This window comes from Mobula birostris, chromosome 13, assembly GCF_030028105.1.
Source record: "Mobula birostris isolate sMobBir1 chromosome 13, sMobBir1.hap1, whole genome shotgun sequence".
NCBI classification, from domain to species: Eukaryota; Metazoa; Chordata; class Chondrichthyes; order Myliobatiformes; family Myliobatidae; genus Mobula; species Mobula birostris.
This window is the reverse complement of record NC_092382.1, coordinates 53,087,362-53,103,620: the sequence shown is the minus strand read 5'-3', so window position 1 is coordinate 53,103,620 and position 16,259 is coordinate 53,087,362. Positions and strand designations below refer to the sequence as shown.

At 46.0% G+C, this 16,259-nt stretch overlaps 1 protein-coding gene across 1 annotated transcript; it reads left to right on the top strand.

Annotated features, from left to right (window-relative positions):
* Positions 1-331: 331 nt before the first annotated feature.
* On the top strand, positions 332-6,334 carry LOC140207615 (uncharacterized). The gene is made up of 2 exons (XM_072276159.1): positions 332-378; positions 1,869-6,334. Exon 2 carries the CDS (start codon positions 2,512-2,514, stop codon positions 3,898-3,900), a length of 1,389 nt encoding a protein of 462 aa, XP_072132260.1. The 5' UTR covers positions 332-378; positions 1,869-2,511; the 3' UTR covers positions 3,901-6,334.
* The last annotated feature ends 9,925 nt before the right edge of the window (positions 6,335-16,259 follow it).

Below are 16,259 nucleotides of genomic sequence, written 5' to 3'. Positions count from 1 at the left end.
CAGAGTTCCTCCAGCATTGTGTGTGTGTGCGTCTCTGTATTTCCAGCAACTGCAGAATCTCTTACATTTGTAAGAGGATTGTACTTTGGCATTAGATACACGGAATACCTGTTGATATTGAGCAAATCGTTTATGGGATCCGCTTTCTGTGTTAAAACAGCTACTGGGTATTCTACACAAAAAAAAAACTGAGGTCTGGACATGGAACAGAAGCTTGCCGGAACATTTAATGGCACCGTGATTACCCAGAAAGCTCGGCATAACAATTTTCGCCGTCGCTGAAGCACCGATCAAATGCGCAGACGTCAGGGTTGATGTTTGTTCCCGAATATCGCGCATGCGCGCAGTACACTAAAGGCCTCGGAAAATCGGCTCCAGGTAAGAGACAGTTTGCTGGTGGGGTTTTCAACACCGAATTCGGGATAATTACTGTGAGCTCCGGATACCGTGACCCGAATCCCGGGACAGTCCTGTTCTCTTCCCTCTCTCTCTCAGTCCCACGACCCGTACACGGACCCCGGGGAGCTTCCGGCTGGTGAGGGAATGGGAACCGATGGATCTCTCAAACAGAGCTGAGCTCCAGCTGTCTAAATGCAAGGATTGGGAACTCGGAGAAAGGGAACAAATCTTTTAAATCACCTTTGTTCTACCTCCTATCACAAACGAGAGAAAATCTGCAGATGCTGGAAATCCAAGCAACACACACGAATTGCCGGAGGAATTCAGCATTAGTACTCTTCCTTAGATGCTGCCTGGCCTGCTGAGTTCCTCCAGCATTTTGTGTGTGTTGTTTCTTCTACCTGCTCTTGTTCTGGACTTTTCTACTCGTGAGAACACGTTTTGACCCACTCTCTCTGGGTACATAATTATATCAAACACTTTTGTCCTGGGCAACAAGTAGCTTTCACATCACAAATGTGCCGGACAGAGTACTGCCTTTCCCTTCATACTCATTGGCATTGCCATCAATAAGCTCAGCACCGACAGTCACTTGGGGGGAGGGTTCAGGGGAAATATTTATGTACGATACAGAATCTGTGTTTATTGTGGTGATGCAAAAGTTGCTGGAGAATTTGCAAGTGGGAGGAAGTGGAGTGATATTTGGAAATCTGACTTTTAAAAGTGTCATTTAGCAAGCAAATCAGATATGGATGGTGTGCAAAAGCTGGAGTGAGAAAATTCTTCCTAACCCTCTACAGGCCTGCTACGTAGGTTGTGTGAAAGTGCAGATGAACTTGATCAAATCCAGAGGATATCAAAGTTCTTATTGACAGTGATTTACTAGCTGTTAAAATGAATACCTCTATTTAAAGTTCAGTGTGCACATATTATTGTCACTGGGTAAAAATTGCACAGCCCAAGATTTTTTGGCACACGGCTCATTACAAATTAGATGGGACATTGGTGGGAAGGTGGGGAGACTTCAAGTGTCCTTGACATCCTCACCTGCTAGGTGTGCGTCCAGCTGCAGCTTGTAACCCTGCATGTTAGGGAGTTTGAGCTAGAAATGGATGAATTCCAGATCATTTGGGAGTTGGAGGGGGTGATGGATATGACCTGAAGAGAGGGGCCAGGCACCCATGCAGCTTAGCAGGAACAGGGAATAATACCAATGGAGAGAGTCAAACTGACCCAAGGCACAAATTGGAGACAGCAAAATGCCCCATTCTTACAGAGACAGGAAGATCATCAGGGAATTGATGGTCATTCCAGATGCCAGCACTGTGCCCAGTTTGAAGATAATTTCTCTCTTCAACTTGGGTTGAACTTCACTAACAGTAATACCAGATCAAACCTTGGCAACTCAAGTAATCTCATCTGAAATGTTGTCCTACACCCATTGATGTATTTTGTAAATTTTTTTACAGGTTAAACACAAGAAGGAATTTGTCTACAGGAATCTCAAACACGACGCGCCAGTTTTGCTGTCTCTGTCTAGATATTTAAGAAGTGGAGCAAGGGATTCAATCGACCATCCTTCCTGCTCAGACTGTGGGGAGGGATTGACTCGGTCATTTGACCAACTGGCATGCCAGTCGTTTTACACGGGGAGAGGCCATTCACCTGCTCAGACAGTGGAAATGGATTCACTTGGCCATCTCAGTTGAGGGTCATCAGCAAGATCACACTGTGCAAGGCCATTCATCTGTTTTGTGTGTGAGAAAAGATTCAGTCGGTCATCCCACCTGTGGACACACCAATCGGAGGCTGGTCATCTGCTCAATTTCTGGTAAAGGATTCACTTGGTCATCTGACCTAATGTTACACCAGCGAGTTCACGCAGGAGAGAAACCATTTTCCTGCTCAGTCTGTGGGAAGGGATTCACTCTGTAATCCACCCTACAGAGTCACCAGCACATTCACACTGGGGAGAAGCTGTTCACCTGCTCAGTCTGTGGGAAGGGATTCACACTGTAATCCATCCTACAGAGTCACCAGCATATTCACACTGGGGAGAAGCTGTTCACCTGCTCAGTCTGTGGGAAGGGATTCACTTTTTCATCTAGCCTAATGGCTCACCAGCGAGTTCACACCAGGGAGCGGCCATTCACCTGCTCGGACTGTGGGAAGAGATTCACATTGTCATCTCAACTACTGACACATCAGCGAGTTCACACTGGGGAGAAGCCGTTCACCTGCTCAGTCTGTGAGAAGAGATTCACTGATTCATCCACCCTACAGAAACACCATCGAGTTCACACTGGGGAGAAGCCATTCACCTGCTCAGTCTGTGGGAAGAAATTCACTCAGTCATCCAACCTACAGATACACCATCGAGTTCACACTGGCGAGAAGCCATTCACCTGCTCAGTCTGTGAGAAGAAATTCACTCACTCTTCCACCCTGCAGAGACACCATCGAGTTCACACTGGGGAGAAGCCGTTCACCTGCTCAGTCTGTGGGATGAGTTTCACTGATTCATCTGCCCTACAGAGTCACCAGCGAGTTCACACTGGGGAGAAGCCATTCACCTGCTCATTCTGTGGGAAGGGATTCACTCAGTCATCCAACCTGCAGAGTCATCAGCGAGTTCACACTGGGGAGAAGCCATTCACCTGCTCAGTCTGTGGGAAGGGATTCACCCACTCATCCAACCTGCAGAGTCACCAGCGAGTTCACACTGGGGAGAAGCCATTTACCTGCTCAGTCTGTGGGAAGAGATTCACTCAGTCATCTGACCTAATGGCTCACCAGCGAATTCACACTGGGGAGCAGCCATTCACCTGCTCGGACTGTGGAAAGGGATTCACTTTGTCATCCACCCTACTGAGACACCAGCGAGTCCACACTGGGGAGAAGCCGTTCACCTGCTCAGTCTGTGGGAAGGGATTCACTCAGTCATCCACCCTGCAGAGTCACCAGCGAGTTCACACTGGGGAGAAGCCGTTCACCTGCTCAGAATGTGGGAAGGGATTCACTCAGTCATCCAACCTGCAGAATCATCAGCGAGTTCACACAGGGGAGAAGCCGTTCACCTGCTCAGTCTGTGGGAAGAGATTCACTGATTCATCCACCCGACAGAGTCACCAGCGAGTTCACACTGGGGAGAAGCCGTTCACCTGCTCAGTCTGTGGGAAGCGATTCACTCACTCATCCACCCTACAGAGACACCAACGAGTTCACACTGGGGAGAAGCCGTTCACCTGCTCAGTCTGTGGGAAAGGATTCACTCGGTCATCTGAACTACTGGCACATCAGTCAGTTCACAGTGGGGAGTGGCCATTCACCTGCTCAGAATGTGGGAAGGGATTCACTCATGCATCCCACCTAAAGAGACACCAGGGAGTTCACACTGGGGAGAAGCCGTTCACCTGCTCAGAATGCGGTAAAGGATTCACTCAATCTTCCAAACTACTGGCACACCAGTCAGTTCACACTGGGGAGTGGCCATTGTTATGAATCCCTTGGTTTTGTTTGCTATGGACATTCATTTTAAAAGAGAGAGAGAGATTAAGAAGGTGAATCAGTCTGACTTACGGCTTGTTTACATTGCTTGCAGCTTGTTTAGATTTAACCGAGGACACGGACACTCAGAGTCAGACAGAGACGAAGGAGGTAAAATGGAAGGATCGAAACAAAGGAACTAGTGGCCAAGGGTCACTGTTTAGAACTTTCCTATGCCCACAAGGGTGGGTTAATTATCGATTCAGTGTACATCGAATGTGTGGTTATCACCTCTTTTGAACTATAGGAGTGGATTGGATTTGGGGTATCCTGTGAAGACCAGTTGTGTGTTAACCCTTGACTGCGTGTGATGTGGGAATTCACTTGAGGACGATACCCCTTGTGACAAGTCACTTTCGGTGATAATTCGTATGTGGATTTGGAACGATGACGGATAAAATCTACAGCGACTGTTCTCTTGTTTTACCACCGTGGAACCTGTGGAATTCGACATGATTCCCTCCTCTGGACATTTACCCTGGATTACAAATATCTCTGTCTCATCACCTATTCCATGGATGAATTGAACTTTCATACTTTATCATCTCAAAACCCTAAGCCTTGTTTCCCCTGCGTTCAATAGCTTGGGAGTAATACTTCCACACATATATACACGTAACACTGTTAACTTTTGTTTATCTTGCTTAAGTTATTATTTATAAGTAGACACTGATAAAGATAGTGGTTTTCACATCAAAACCAGACTCCAGTCTATTGCTGCTGGTTCGTTTCTAAAGCATTACGGTTCGTAACAAAATTAGGGCCTGCGTCTGGGATATGAACAAATTTGGGGGCATATTGATTGATTAATTATCAATTTCATTGGGGAAATCCCTTTTGATTTATTTGTGTGTGGAAAATCACCAGCAATGGATGTTGATAGATTTCTGGAAGCACCAACCTCTGAGGCATTAGAAGACGCCAGAAGGATTGAGTTGTTGAGTATTGCTAAAAGGTTAGAACTTGCTAAGGTGAAATAAACAATGAGGAAGGCACAGATGCAGAGGACAATAGCTGAACATTATGTATATGAGGGTGTGTTTAAAGTGGAAGAGTTGGAGGTGTTTCTGGAAAGTAAACTTAGTGAGCTTGAGCTCCCGTACAAGTTAGAAAAATTAAAGATGGAGGCTGTGGAAAGGCAGAGGCAGTTTGAGGCTAGAGAGGCAGAAAAACAGGGAGGAAGCAGAAAGACAGAGGCTGTTTGAGCTGGAAAAGATAAGAGAGATTGCAGCAAAGGGGTCTAGTGTTAGACTCTGGTGATAAGTTTGAGTCCAGTCGGGAAGTTAAATTGGTACCTCCATTTGATGAGGCAGAGGTTGATAAATACTTTCAGCATTTTGAGAAGTTTGCTCAGAGTATAAAGTGGCCAAAAGAGGGTTGGCCTATTCTCTTACAAAGTGTAATTAAGGGCAAGGCTCAGCAAGCCTATTCTGTGCTTTGACAGTTGATGAAGCAGCTGATTATGACACAGTGAAACAGGCTGTGCTCAAAGCTTACGAGTTGGAAAGTTTAGAAATTTGAGGAAATCTCTGAACCAGACTTGTATGAAATTTGCTTATGAGAAGTTTGTGTGTTTTGACCACTGGCACATATATAAAAATGTAAATGATGATTTTAACAGCTTGAAAGAGTTGGTTTTAATTGAAGAATTCAAAAGGTGCGTCCCTGATGACATAAAGACATATTTAGATGAAAAGGATGCTGCCACTTTGCAGGAGTCTGCTAGATTCACAGATGAGTTTGCTTTAACCATAACTCATGAGTTCACCCTGAATAAAAGCTTCCAAAAGAGTAGCAGGGATAACCAGGGTAAACCAGAAATTAATGCTGGAACTAATAACAAGAGTAAGGATGAAGGGAAGCAGTTGAAGGAGAAATATTCTGGTCTTACTTGTTACTATTGTAAGAAAGCTGGTCATATGATGTCTTAATTTTTCCATCCTGAAGAAGATAAAGGAAAAGGAGTCAGTTCCAAATGCCTGTGATCAGTATGTTGAAGCACCTATAAACCCACATTCTGTTGAGGCTCAGTTAAGGACTGAGAGGTCTGACTGAGTTCAGAAGGTATTCGCCTCACCTCCCCCTCGTACCCCATCCGTTATTTATTATTATTTTTATACACACATTTGTTCTCTCACTCTCCTTTTTTCTCCGTCTCTCCCTCTGACTATACCCCTTGCCCATCCTCTGGGTTCTCCCCCTCCCCCTTGTCTTTCTCCACAGACATCCTGTCCCATGATCCTCTCATATCCCCTTTGCCAATCACCTGTCCAACTGTTGGCTCCATCCCTCCCCCTCCTGTCCTCTCCTATCATTTTGGATCTCCCCCTCCCCCTCCCACTTTCAAATCTCTTACTAGCTCTTCTTTCAGTTAGTCCTGACGAAGGGTCTCAGCCCGAAACGTCAACTGTACCTCTTCCTAGAGATGCTGCCTGGCCTGCTGCATTCACCAGCAACTTTGATGTGTGTTGCTTGAATTTCCAGCATCTGCAGAATTCCTCTTGTTCAGAAGGTATTCGATCACTTTATGTCAGATGGGTTTGTATTAGTAAAGGAAAGGTCAACCCTGGTACCTATGAAAATTCTTTGAGATACTGGGGCTTCTCAGTCACTTACATTAGACAGTGTTCTAAAGTTTGATGATGAGACTAACATAGGTGAGGTAAATCTTATTAAAGGCATTGGGGGTGGCATGGTTTCTGTGCCACTGCACAGGGTAATTTTAGTCAGGGTTGGTTTCGAGACCTGTTAAGATTGGATTATGCTCCAGTTTACCGGTGGAAGATGTTACTTTGCTGTTAGGGAATGACCGGGCAGATGGTAAAGTCGTTCCTGCAGTGCAGTTGACAACTAAGCCAACCACTGACGACCCACAGATGGATTTTAACATTTATCCTTCCTGCGCAGTAACTCAAAGTATGGCTAAAAAGTCTGCCAATGCAGACAGTTCTGTGCAGCATGATTCTGATACCCATGACAGCCAAAATCGGGATTCAGGTTATGATGACTTATCAGGGACTCTTCTACCTTCTTTGTTTCAACAGGACTCAGGTAGTTAGTCTGATAAGAAAGATTTATTCCTGTCTAGGAAGGAGTTTATAGCAGAACAGAACCAAGACCCTGAGATTGAAGCTTTAAAAGAAACAGCTTTCTCAGATAATGAGATTAAGAAAGTACCAGTTGGCTATTATCTCAAGGATGGAGTGTTAATGAGGAAGTGGAGGCCACCTGCTATACCTGTGAGTGAGGAATGGGCAATTGTTCACCAAGTTGTTGTCCCTAAAGTTTATAGGACTAAAATTTTAGCTTTGGCCCACAGTATGCCCTGAGGTGGCCATTTCAGAGTGAATAAAATGGTAAACAGGATTATGGAACAATTTTATTGGCCTAATTTAAGGAAAGATGTTGTGACCTTTTGCAGAACCTGTCACCCTTATCAATTTGTGGGTAAACCTAATCAGGTCACCCCAGTGGCCCACTCTGGCTATACCTGTATTCGGTGAACCCTTTTCCAAAGTTATAGTGGATTGTGTTGGCCCATTGCCAAAGACTGAATCTGGCCATCAGTATTTGCTAAATATTATGTGTACTGCATCCAGATTCCCAGAAGCAATAACTCTCAGAAATATTAAAGCTAAAACTGTGGCGAAAGCTCTTAACAGGTTTTTTACTTTATTTGGTTTACCTAAAGAAATCCAGTCTGATCAAGGAAGTAATATTACACCTGGATTGTTCCAGCAGGTATTTTATGAACTGGGAGCTAAACAAATTACATTGTCTGAGTACCATCCGGAATCACAAGGGGCTTTAGAAACATTTCCTTCTACCCTCTAAACAATGATTAAGACATACCGTGTTGAAAATGGAAAAGACTGGGATGAAGGAATACATTTGCTTTTGTTCGCAGTAAGAGAGCCGGTACAGGAATTACTGGGCTTTAGTCCTTTTGAACTTGTATTTGGTCATAGAGTGAGGGGAACTTTGGCCTTGTTAAAGGAACAGTGGTTTGATGGGGATGTACATGTTAACCTGTTAGACTGTTTTGAAGTTCAAAAATAAACTACACCAAGCTTGTAGTCTAGTGAGACAAAACTTAAAGATTTCTCAAAACAAAATGAAGTGTTGGTTTGATAAGTGGGCTTGCGGAAGAAAATACGAGGTGGGGAATAAGGTGCTTGCCCTATTTCCAATGTTGACGTATCCACTTCAGGCGAAATTCAATGGACCATATGAAATAGTCTCTCAAAGTAATGATGCGAATTATGTTACTAAAACACCCGACCGACGTCAACTAACACAGGTGGTACACATAAATATGATAAAGCCTTATTTTGTCAAGCAGGCAGCATCTGTGAGTGTTGTTGTCAAAATATATGAATCTGGCAATGCTGAAAATGAAACAATTGACTCATCTAAGGCTACGTCCACACTAGACTGGATAAATTCGTAACCAAAGCTTTCTGTCTTCGTTTTGACCCTCTGTCCACACTGAAATGGTGTTTTCCTCCCCCAAAAACAGAGATTTTCTTCAACGCCCTCCGGAGTGTGTAAATTTGTAAACGTCGATTGCGCAAAGCAGTGTGGACGGGGTAAACGGATATTTTTAAAAACGCTGTCATGACGTGCCAGAACAGATGGCGGCAGCGCGACATTTCATTGTTTTCTTGAACGCAACCCCCCCCACACAACCTAACAATTTCAGAACAGACAGAAACAATACTGAAGCCAGAAGAGTTAGAAATGTACTTACCAAATACTTTGACCCATAGCTTACTGAATAAGTAAGTATACTAACTTTGCCCTGTTTTCTGTCCTTGCTTGTATGAAGGTAGTTTACCTATTTATGCAAGTACTTCTGATGGGCAGCTGAAGTTCCCCAACCATATCGCAGCCACCACCCTGCGACCAGACGTTGTCATAGTGTCTGAGTCTACTAAGCAAGTGGTGCTGCTGGAGCTGACAGTCCCATGGGAAGATAGCTTGGAGGAGGCCTTTGAAAGGAAGCTCTCCAAGTACGCAGGACTGGTCAGCAACTGTCAGCAGGCTGGATGGAAAGCAAGGTGTCTCCCAGTGGAGGTTGGTTGCAGGGGATTCGTAGCCCGTTCTTTAGTTAGAGCTTTCAGCATTTTGGGCATCGAGGGAGAGGGGAAGAGGAGAGCCATCCGCAGTACCACTGATGCGGCAGAGAGGGCCTCAAGATGGCTGTGGCTCAAAAGAGGGGAGCCATGGATTCGTAAGTAGCTAGCCATCTGGACACAAGCTGGGACCTGATCAGCCCCGGCTGGGTCACCTGGAGGAGGTTGTATGATGTTGAAAGACCCGAAACACCCGATGATTCCAGGAACATCACTGAAGATGTGTCCAGAAGCTTCAATAGATGTACGTACACAGAGTTTTTACTATTTCTCCTTTAATATCTTCCAGCTGTTTGTTGTTATCTTGTCGGAACTCATGAATCTCTCTGAGAATCAAAGACAGATTCACCGATTCCTCCTCATTATCTCCGTCCTGGCTTGCCGTGGGGGAGCTACTTTGATCCGTACCTTACTGAATAAATAAGTATACTTACTTTGCCCTGTTTTCTGTCCTTGCTTGTATGAAGGTAGTTTACCTATTTATGCAAGTACTTCTTTGACAATGGATGTGTAACAGCCTAATGTAACATTGTATGGAAATACAAGATAACACTGATGCAGACATGTTTTATACATTTAACAAGGCACTTTATTTGTCACGGACCCTTCTGGCAATCCCCCACCTTACTGTTTACCTCAGGAATTGGGCTTCAATCCCCTCGTTTAATTTCCAATCATTCCCAGGTTCCACTTACACACACACACCTGCTTTCCATCAGAAAATGCAGGATAAAGACCCTGTGATCACAACAACGAGCTGACAGTTCGTTGGTCGACGCCAGTGTGAGTAACCTTCGTTCATGGTTCTTAGGACTGTTAGTTCTAAGTATAGCATCGCTCCTGGATTCTCTCCAAACCCAAGACTTCAGGTAAAGACTCCCCTGGAAACCGATTCCACACTCGCTACGGTGATAACGACTCCCGACTCTGTCCCCACGCCCCTGTTCTGCACTTGGGTTCACCCATGCTTGTGTAATATGATTAATGTATTGCTTGTGCAAACATTCAATAGATGCAATTGTCACCTTTGCCCAGTAACTCATTCTATTGCACATGTTAAATACACCAAATTAATACACAAAGACATGGCAAAGGTAAAGGCAAACAAATGAGGTAACAGCAAATTTCACTTTTGCCTAGTAACAAGCCTTGTTCCATTTAGTTGTACCTGTCGTCCCTTTCATCGGTGAAGAGACTATGGCTGTAGAAAACGTTTCTGGACTAACGCGCACCAGGTCTTTTGTTTGGCAATTTCCATTTAAGTTTCTCTAGTCCAACTGGACAAACGCGCACCAAGTACACCGTTTCCTCTTTGATTTTTTTCCGTGTGTCTTGCGCATGCCCAGTTGGAGGAGATTCACCCAAATATCCATTCTAATGAGGACAGAGGTATTTTGAAAATTGCCTGGTGTGGACACCTGGCGTTTTTACGCCAAACCTGCGTTTTCAAAATTATCCGGTCTAGTGTGGACGTAGCCTGAGATTTTTCACAAGCCAGACATGGTCCCAGTTAGGCTAATGAACTTGGTTGTTCTGGAAAACATTGATAACAAGTTGGCTCATCTGCAGCCAAAGCAAGAACAACAGCTGAGAAATTAATTCTGAAGTTTAAAAATTTATTTCCCGACGTTCCCAAGCAAACCACGGTCGCAGTACATGACGTAGATATTGGTCAAGCCAAACCAATTAAACAGCACCCATATTGCATGAACGTAGAAAAGCGTAAATTGGCTGAGTAAGAAATTGAATATATGCTGAAAAATGGTATTATTAGGCCTTCAAAATCAGATTGGAGCTCACCCTGCGTTATTGTGCCCAAACCTGATGGTAGTGTTAGATTTTCCACTGACTATAGGAAGGTAAATGCAGTAACAAAAACAGATGCCTATCCTATCTCTATGGTGGATGATTGCCTCGATAAGGTTGGAAAAGCTAAATTTCTTAAAGATTGATCTGTTGAAAGGGTATTGGTGCGTTCCATTGACAGACGGAGGTAGAGAAATTTCCGCGTTAGTGACAGCTACTGGGTTGTATGAATACAATGTTTTGCCATTTGGAATGAAAAATGCTCCAGGAACATTCCAGAGAATGATTGATTCTGTAATTCGAGGGTTAGAACACGCAGTTGCCTATATTGGTGACTTAGTCACAGGGAGTGACACTTGGGAAGAGCATATCTCTGCAGTAGAAAAGCTGTTTGACAGGCTTTCCCAAGCCAACCTTACAGTTAATAGTGAATTTGGCCATGCCACTGTGACCTATCTTGGCTATGTAGTAGGTCAAGACAAGTTGGCTCCTGTTCAGGCAAAAGTCCAGGGAATTTCTGAAGTTCCTAATCCGACTGGTATGAAGGCTCTCAGAAGGTTTCTGGGAATGATTGGATATTATCGTAAGTTCTGTAAGAACTTTGCTGATATCGCTCTTCCTCTGACTAATCTCCTGAAGAAGGGTGAAAAGTTTGTTTGGACCGAGCCTTGTCAGGATGCATTTGATCGATTGAAAGTTATTATTTGAGATTAGGCCAATCAATGTAGGGTCGTCAGCAAATTTAATTAGTAGATTGGAGCTGTGGGTGGTGACACAAGTCATGGGTATAAAAAGAGTAAAGGAGGGGGCAAGGAGACAACCCTGTGGGGTATGTGTGCTGAGGGTCAGAGAGACAGAGGTGAGGGAGCCCACTCTTACCACCTGCCGGCGATCTGACAGGAAGTCCAGGATCCAGCGACACAAGGCAGGGTGAAGGCCGAGGTCTCTGAGCTTCTTGTCGATACTTCACATCTTCGTATGGCTACTGCTCTGCCCATGACTGCAAGGAACTGCAGAGAACTTTGGAGAGCAGAGAACATCAGAGAAACAAGCCTCCCCTCCATGGACTCTTCCTACACTTCCCCTGCGTCGGAAAAGCAGACCATGTACTCAAAGACCCTCACAACCTGGACGTTCTTGCTGCAACCCCACTCCCCCATCAGGGAAGAGATACAAAAGCCTTAAAGCGCGTACCACCAGCCTCAAGGACGGCCTCCTGTCTGCGGTTATAAGCCAAAAAAATGGACTCGACCTCACAATGTAACTCGACGTGACCCTGCGCCATGTGTCTATCTGCACTGCACTTTCTCTGCAGCCATAATGCTTTGTTACAGTTATTGTTTTGATGTATATCAGCTCAATGTACTATTGTAATGTATTGATCTGTGTGGATGGTATGTCGGGCAAGAATTTCACTGTAGCTCAGTACGTGATAAAAATAAACAAATTCCCCATTTTAATTGTGTGGAAATGTTAGACAGACTGAGCTGCTTTGGAACCACAGAAGGAAACTTAACTTTTGTTATTTCTGTAGAATGCAGATAAATAGAAAAGGCTTCAATCTCGCATTACAATCTGCGGTAACTGGGATCAGGTGACTGGTGGTGGGTCTCCCATACCGATAATCAGAATCAGGTTTAATAGCTCCGGCATATGTCATGAAATTTGTTGTCTCTGCGGCAGCAATAGAACCCAATTCATAACAATAGATTTTATCAAATGTGATTTAAGATAAGAATATGCATATTAAACAGTTAAATTATATAAGTAATACAAAATAAAAAAAATATAATAAACTATTTTAATTGTGTGGAACTAAATACTGACTGGGTTGTTGCTTTGGAAATTCTAGAGTGAAGCTTAAGTAAACTACACGTTTATGAGAAGCTCAGATAAATAGAAAAGGCTAAACTCTCACACAAATTGGTCATACACACAGAAACATTGGCTGCACTTCAGCAGGTAATAACAGTGGAATGAAACATGCTGAAAATATTGCAGAAAAAAAACATATTGTCCACCCACGACAAGAGGACGTGACAGATCCGGATCTCACTGCCTTGTCTGAATGGGCGAAAGATGAAGCTACACGGACATGTAGAGTAGTGACCGACAGATGCTACAGATCTGCAGGGAAATGTGAACAGGAAACGGGATCAGGTGACGGGTGGAGGGTCTCCCACCTGAACCGGTGACTCTGCTCCTCACCCCTCACCCGCTGCCCAACCCATCCACTGCATTTTCCACATTATTCCACTGCCACCAGATACGTAGTTACCTTTTCCCTCCATATCTTCCCTCTCCCTTTCCCTCCACCTCCAAGTCACAGAGTCAAGGGTTCAATTCCCATTCCGATCCAACACACAATTCAGACCCAAACAGGAAATGTGCAGGTTTCATTTAAATCAGTCTGTGTTTAAAAACACTCATTTCTATTCACAGTCCCCCGGCCTCACTGGACAGCAACACTGAAACATCAAGTGAGAAACAGCAGGATGTGGCCATTCAGCCCCTCTAACCATCAACAAGATGACGGCTGCTCTCCCATCTCAGCCACATGTTTCTGCCCGATCCTCATTTCCTCGATCCCTCCAGTCTCCACACATCTGCTGGCCTCTGTTTTATGTGAGGATGATCACCGAATCTTCACCGCCCTCTGGGGTGGGGATTTACAGACATTTACCACTCTTGGAGTGAAGACATTTTCCCTCATCTCAGTCCTGGACAGTCCAACCCCTTTTTCAGAGACTGGGATCCCTGGTTCAACCGGTAATGATGTTGTGCATTTCAATGTGTTCACCTCTCAGTTCTCGGTTCTCTAAATGAAAGGGTTATCACATTTGATCTTTCTTCATATGATCACCCACCACTCCAGGGATCAGTCTGGTGAATCTTCATTGCACCCTCTATAACAAATACTCTCTAACCTCTCTGTTAATCCTCTATGGAATTAATTTCCATCTTCTGCAGCCCCGTGTTGCCCCAACCACTCACCTCCCACCCCTGTCACTATTTCCACCTTCCCACCTCCCCCTCACCTGGACCCACCTCTCACTCCCCAGCTCTTGCCCCATCCCCACCCCTCACCTCTTTTCTCGGACTATTTCCCGTCCACTCTCAGTCCAGAGGGAGGGTCTCGGCCCGAAATGTTGACGGTCCATTTCCCTCCACAGATGCTGCCCGACCCACTGAGTTCCTCCGGCAGTTTGTTCTTTGGTCTGTATAACCCGTGTTAGTGTGGGGAGCGGGATTTTACACCATATTCCCGGTGCAATCTCAACAAAACACAAATAATTGTCACTTTGCCCGGACCATTGGCCCCGCTTGCAGGGCAACAGTCTGCCGGTGTTTGCCCCCAATGTGGTGAATCGCCACCACCGTGGGCTCAGACATTTCCACAGATGAGCCCCTCCTGTCCCCACCGGGACAAACATCCTGTCCGCCCCCTCTCTCACCGTCTTCATCCTCTCCCTCCCCGGGGAACCGGCATCAAACCGACGGGCCGAGCGGTCTCCTCCTACCTCTCAGCGACACATCAGACTCCGGCCGCAGGAGACGCTTCACAAACGTCCCAACTTCCCTCGGAGGGAAATGGAAATAAATCAGAAAGCGGACATTTACTTTGAGGTTTGCTCCTCTTTGAGCGGGGTAACGCCCTCTCGGCTGGTCCGCCTCCGCTATTGGGCGGAAACAGTGATTGACATCGCCTCGGAGGTGAGGGGTGGAGGGGTCTCGTGGTCGGTAGCTCAGCCGTTAAACCGCCTCAGCACGAGCAGAGCAGCGCGTGTGTGACGTCAGTTACGCACGGGGGGAACCATGTGTGACGTCACCTGTGGGGGAGCGCTTGTAATTAAAAACACCTGAATGGACATTTCTTATGATTTCAGTGGGACAACAACATTAATCACGGGTTTCATCACTGAATCCAGTGTTGTGAGATGTAAAGTCCCCTGTTATGTGTCCGGCTGTGCCGTGTTGTTGGTGGAGTGGGCAGCGTGGTGTTTGTCTCGATTCGGGTCACAACACCAGAATTGCCAGCGGGGTCCACACACAGTGTATTAGTGACCAGAAAACCTCCCGTCCCTGCAGTCTCTGTCTCCTGGTAAACTCAACACCCTGACAATGTGGACCATAGACACCCCTTCCTCTCAGAGTCAGGGAATCATTCAGACAGCTGATCAAAGAGAGGAATTATATTTATTGGTCATTAAAGTTCACCCAGATTCGTTTGGACGGATTTGATGTGGAGTTCGGGGGTCACAGTGAAAGGGCCGGACGGCCGAACTCTCCCCGTTGTCCAAACATCCTTCCGGGTGAGGCGACCCTTCACCTGTGAATCTTCCGGGGTCGCCCGTTGTGTCCGCTGCTCCCGATGCGGCTCCTCTGCACTGGTGACACCGGCTCCTCCGCAGTTGTGCGGGGTCGGGTTGTTTTTTCGGGGGGATCGATGTTATTTTTCCCATTTGCGGGAGGAGTGGGGTTTTGGGGGTTGATGATCGGGATGCCGTTCCTTTTTATGCGGGGGTTGGGTGGGAGTTTGATGTTTCTCTCTGAACGACTTTCATGTTCTTTGTTCCGTGGCTCACTGGAGAAGAAAACAAAAACTCGGAGCTGTTTATGGATCCCTGCTTTGATAATTAATTAACCTTTGAACTATCTGCTCCGAGCGGGATTTCCCGGTGTCCAAACATTTTCATTCCGATTCCCATTCCCGTTGCGACGTGTCAACCCATCGCCTCCTCTTGTGCCAAGATGAGGCCACCCTCAGGGTCCAGGATCAGCGCCTCATATTCCGTCTGGTTACCCTCCAAACTGATGGCATGAATATCGATTTCTCCTTCCGCCGAACAGATCTCCCCCTCACCTCTCCCTCCCACTCCCTCTCTTCCTCTCTGACTTTTCACGTCCTCTCACCTGCTGAACACTTCTCTCTGGATCCACTGCTCCATCCCTTTCTCCTATTCTCCACTCTCCTCTCCTATCAGATTCTATTTTCTTCTGCTCTTGAGCTTTCCCACCTACCTGGCTTCACCTATCACCCTCCAGCTCGGCATTTCCTCGCCCGCCCCGATTTTATTCAGATATTTCCCCTATTCCATCTCAGTCCTGAAGGAGGGTTCAACTGGAAACGTCAAATGTTCATTGATGCTGCCCGGCCTGCTGAGTTCCGCCAGCATTTTGTTGGTGTTGCTCTGGATTTCCAGCATCTGCAGTTTGTCGTGTTTGTGATCTACCTCTCCGTTGTCCCTCCCGCCTCCGGCCGCCGGCGGCGCTGCATGGACCTCCGGCCACCAGTGGCGCTGCATTGACCTCCGTCCGCCGGCGGCGCTGCAAGGACCTCCGGCCACTGGTGGCGCTGCATTGACCTCCGTC